We start from the raw sequence: 3,655 nt of genomic DNA, 5'->3' as shown, positions 1-3,655 counted from the left end.
AGAGTGTATTTAGATAGAAGAAACTTTAGATCAAAATTACTAAATACACATTTATTATTTTTTTAAAATATACCTTCAATTAATATTATTAAGTGCATTATAAGATAAAATAAAAAATGAAACACATATATAACAAAAGTGTATTTTAATTTTTAAAAATTATAATCAAAATCAACACATTAAATACATTACATAGGTAATACGTTCATGTAAACAAAAAAGCAGTTAATGTAACATAAATCAATAATGAAAAAATCTTTCTTAAAAAATCAAGAATTTAAAAGAAAAAAAATGAAAAAATAACAAATAAATTAAATGGTTAAACTAAAATACTTAATAAAATTTAGATATTTGTCCTGACAGATGGTTAATAATCAGAGGATCTAAAAACAAAACACAAAAAGATAAAATAATATTAAAATTGTTGGTTCCATCGCTTTCAAATTAAATAGGATTCTCATATTTCGGCCGCAAAGCTCTCTATAACTAGATTAGTCTTACCTAACTTGTTTTATTCATAAACGTACTGTACTAAACTAAATATTTCATGAGTTTAATTACGAGCCTAATATTTAAAAGATGGCATTGAAAATTATGTCCAACTACCCTATGCATACGGCGACAATGGTCGTGATTCCAGAAAGTGTTGAAAAACTAACTTTTCTCCCTCCACACACAAAGCTAGAAATTTTGGCCTAAAAATAAAAGTGGAATGGTCTCGATGGGCAGAATAACACGATTTTGATTTTGATAAATTTTTACGTGACCACAAAATTTTGAATATAAAATATCGACACATTCACATCAATAAAAAAAATAAAAAAAAATATTTTTTAAATAATTAAATGATATAAATTTTCGTGTGTTCCAATTTTCTATTCATTATGATTTTAAATAATTTTCTTTAATCTCAATCAACTACCAACATACCTTTCATTGAATTAATATTCCTTAATTACTTTCACTCCAAGAAATTCCAAAACCATTCACCTTTTCACCGTTGTCTACAATTTCCTTCCTTCCACAACATTAGTTTATAAATACAGGCTTGCACATAACACACACCAACAAATTAAATATTCCTATTAAATCAAACATTTTCACATTTACCTTTGCTCTCAAAACTCAAATTAAGCACAAATTAAACAAATCAGAATGCACAAGAGCACATCAGGTTCGTCATTGGGTCCAGATGGTTTGGATCTAACTCAATCATTCTTCAAGCCTATTTTAAACGCTGCTCCACCTTCTCCAACAAAGCACCATAACAAGATTTCAGTTATAGGTGCAGGCAACGTGGGAATGGCCATAGCCCAAACCATCCTAACACAAGACCTCGTCGACGAGCTTGTCCTTGTTGACGCCATTCAGGACAAGCTCCGAGGCGAGATGTTAGACCTACAACATGCGGCGGCCTTCCTCCCACGTACAAAGATTCAAGCCTCGACTGACTATGCAGTGACGACAGGGTCTGACCTCTGCATCGTCACTGCCGGTGCTCGCCAGCTTAATGGCGAGTCAAGATTGAATCTGTTACAACGAAATGTTACATTGTTTAAAAAAATTATACCACCATTGGTTCGTTACTCTCCTCATTGTGTTCTTCTAATTGTTTCTAATCCCGTTGATGTGCTCACTTACATTGCTTGGAAACTATCTGGATTTTCCTCTAACCGTGTCATCGGTTCAGGAACTAACTTGGATTCTTCTCGCTTTCGCTTCCTCATTGCTGATCATCTTGATGTTAATGCTCAAGATGTGCAGGTACACTTTATTTCGTGATTAAATAAGTTTTTAGTATTTATAAAATTTTAAAGTTTCGTTATTAGTTACTATAATGTTTATTTTATTTTTTGTCCCTGTTTTCAATTTATTTAATTTTTATTATTCGAAATTTTAAATGATTTTTTTCCTTTATATTTATGACACTATAAAAGTTTTTCATCTTGATATTGTAGGCTTACATAGTGGGGGAACATGGTGACAGTTCGGTGGCACTATGGTCAAGCATCAGTGTTGGAGGTGTTCCAGTGCTAAGCTTTTTGGAAAAGCAACAAATTGCATATGAGAAAGAAATGCTAGAGAACATACACAAAGAGGTTATAAATGGAGCATATGAAGTAATAAGTCTAAAAGGATACACTTCTTGGGCAATAGGTTACTCTGTTGCAAACTTGGCAAGAACAATTATGAGAAACCAAAGGAAAATTCACCCTGTTTCAGTTCTTGCAAAAGGGTTTTATGGTATTGATGGTGGTGAAGTGTTTCTTAGTTTGCCTGCACAACTTGGTAGAGGAGGTGTATTGGGTGTAACCAATATTCATATGACACAAGATGAGATGAAAAGGCTTAAGGATTCTGCCAATACTATTCTTGAAGTGCAGAATCATTTGGGTATTTGATCATTTTTCTTTCTAGAAGGTCAATTATATACATACCCTTTTTTGTTGTATATTGTAATTCGTCTATGCTATTTTTTTGTTGTGTATTTTCAAAGCTGCTACTAGTTTTTGTATTTGAAATTCATAAATCAAGCAGTTATTTTGTTGTTCTCCTAAGGTTTTGCAAAGTTCTTCTAGAATGTTATAATTAAACTATTTGAAAATGTAGCTATGAAATACTATGTAGGACTAATACATATGACCATTTGAAATGACATGTATGATAGAAAAGTATAATTTTAAAATTCCTTTTAATGTAAGTTTTTTTAAAACGTGATATTTATTGTCTATATTAATTTGATTTGAATTTTTTTTAATACTTATAAATTTTTATGGTTATACGAATAATTGATTGTGTAAAAAAATAGGAATAAATTGAATGAAAATTAAAAAGTTTGATTTGATTATTTTTTAAATATTTATAAATTTTCATGTTTATAACAAAATAATAAAACATTTTTCACTTTAAAAACTATTGAGTTTTTTTTCAAATCGATTTATTTGACAATAAATATATATATATATATATATATATATTTATATATATTGAATTTAGGGATATCTAAAAGATGATTGAAATATGTCAAGGTTTGTGATGATGTTGAAGGTTGCAAATGACTTTTATTGCAAATGAAACAGACATCATTAATCAAGTTTAGTAGATTAGACATCATTGCAAATGTTTTTTTTTAACAAACTCTCAGATTTACTGTATCGGAAATTCCACTGCACCGACGTCCTAGCGTAGAAAACCGTTCTAAAATACCCTCAATATGGAGAAATGGCTCGCTCAAAAATTAGGCGAGCAGAATATAGGAGAAAGAAAAGAGAAAGTTGGGAAAAACATCCAACTCCCAACTTTGATTATATAGTGATGGAAGCAAAGTCACATATGTTTTCTAAATAATGTGGGACTTTAATATGTATAGAGTTGAAACTACACAAAATACGATAGTTTTTTCAATGTGGGATTTCAAAAAAAATTCTTTCCAATGTGGGACTTAAATTTTAAAAAACATATTTATTTCCGCTTGAATTTACAAAAAACATTTTTTTCCAATGTGGGACTTCAACACATTCTTAAATTCACACTATAACATACTTATGTTTCAACGGAAATTAATATATATCTTCAATAAAATGTATATATATATATATATATATATATATATATATATATATATATATATATATTATATGATAATATGTTAAAA

The 3,655-nt window shown here is 29.2% G+C and overlaps 1 protein-coding gene across 1 annotated transcript; it reads left to right on the top strand.

The window, feature by feature from the left end:
* Positions 1-1,056: 1,056 nt before the first annotated feature.
* On the top strand, positions 1,057-2,552 carry LOC101498137 (L-lactate dehydrogenase A-like). The gene is made up of 2 exons (XM_004511614.4): positions 1,057-1,764; positions 1,959-2,552. Exons 1-2 carry the CDS (start codon positions 1,156-1,158, stop codon positions 2,400-2,402), a joined length of 1,053 nt encoding a protein of 350 aa, XP_004511671.1. The 5' UTR covers positions 1,057-1,155; the 3' UTR covers positions 2,403-2,552.
* Positions 2,553-3,655: the final 1,103 nt, after the last annotated feature.

This window comes from Cicer arietinum, chromosome 8, assembly GCF_000331145.2.
Source record: "Cicer arietinum cultivar CDC Frontier isolate Library 1 chromosome 8, Cicar.CDCFrontier_v2.0, whole genome shotgun sequence".
In the NCBI taxonomy this organism is placed as follows: Eukaryota; Viridiplantae; Streptophyta; class Magnoliopsida; order Fabales; family Fabaceae; genus Cicer; species Cicer arietinum.
Note: the sequence above shows the minus strand (reverse complement) of the source record. Positions and strands in the feature narration are given on the sequence as shown.

Bases quoted from the DNA above. Each gene is read 5' to 3' on its own strand.
- LOC101498137 (XM_004511614.4), top strand. From the start codon at position 1,156: ATGCACAAGAGCACATCAGGTTCGTCATTGGGTCCAGATGGTTTGGAT. The intron at 1,765-1,958 runs GTACACTTTATT...TTGATATTGTAG, and splicing joins TTAATGCTCAAGATGTGCAG to GCTTACATAGTGGGGGAACA.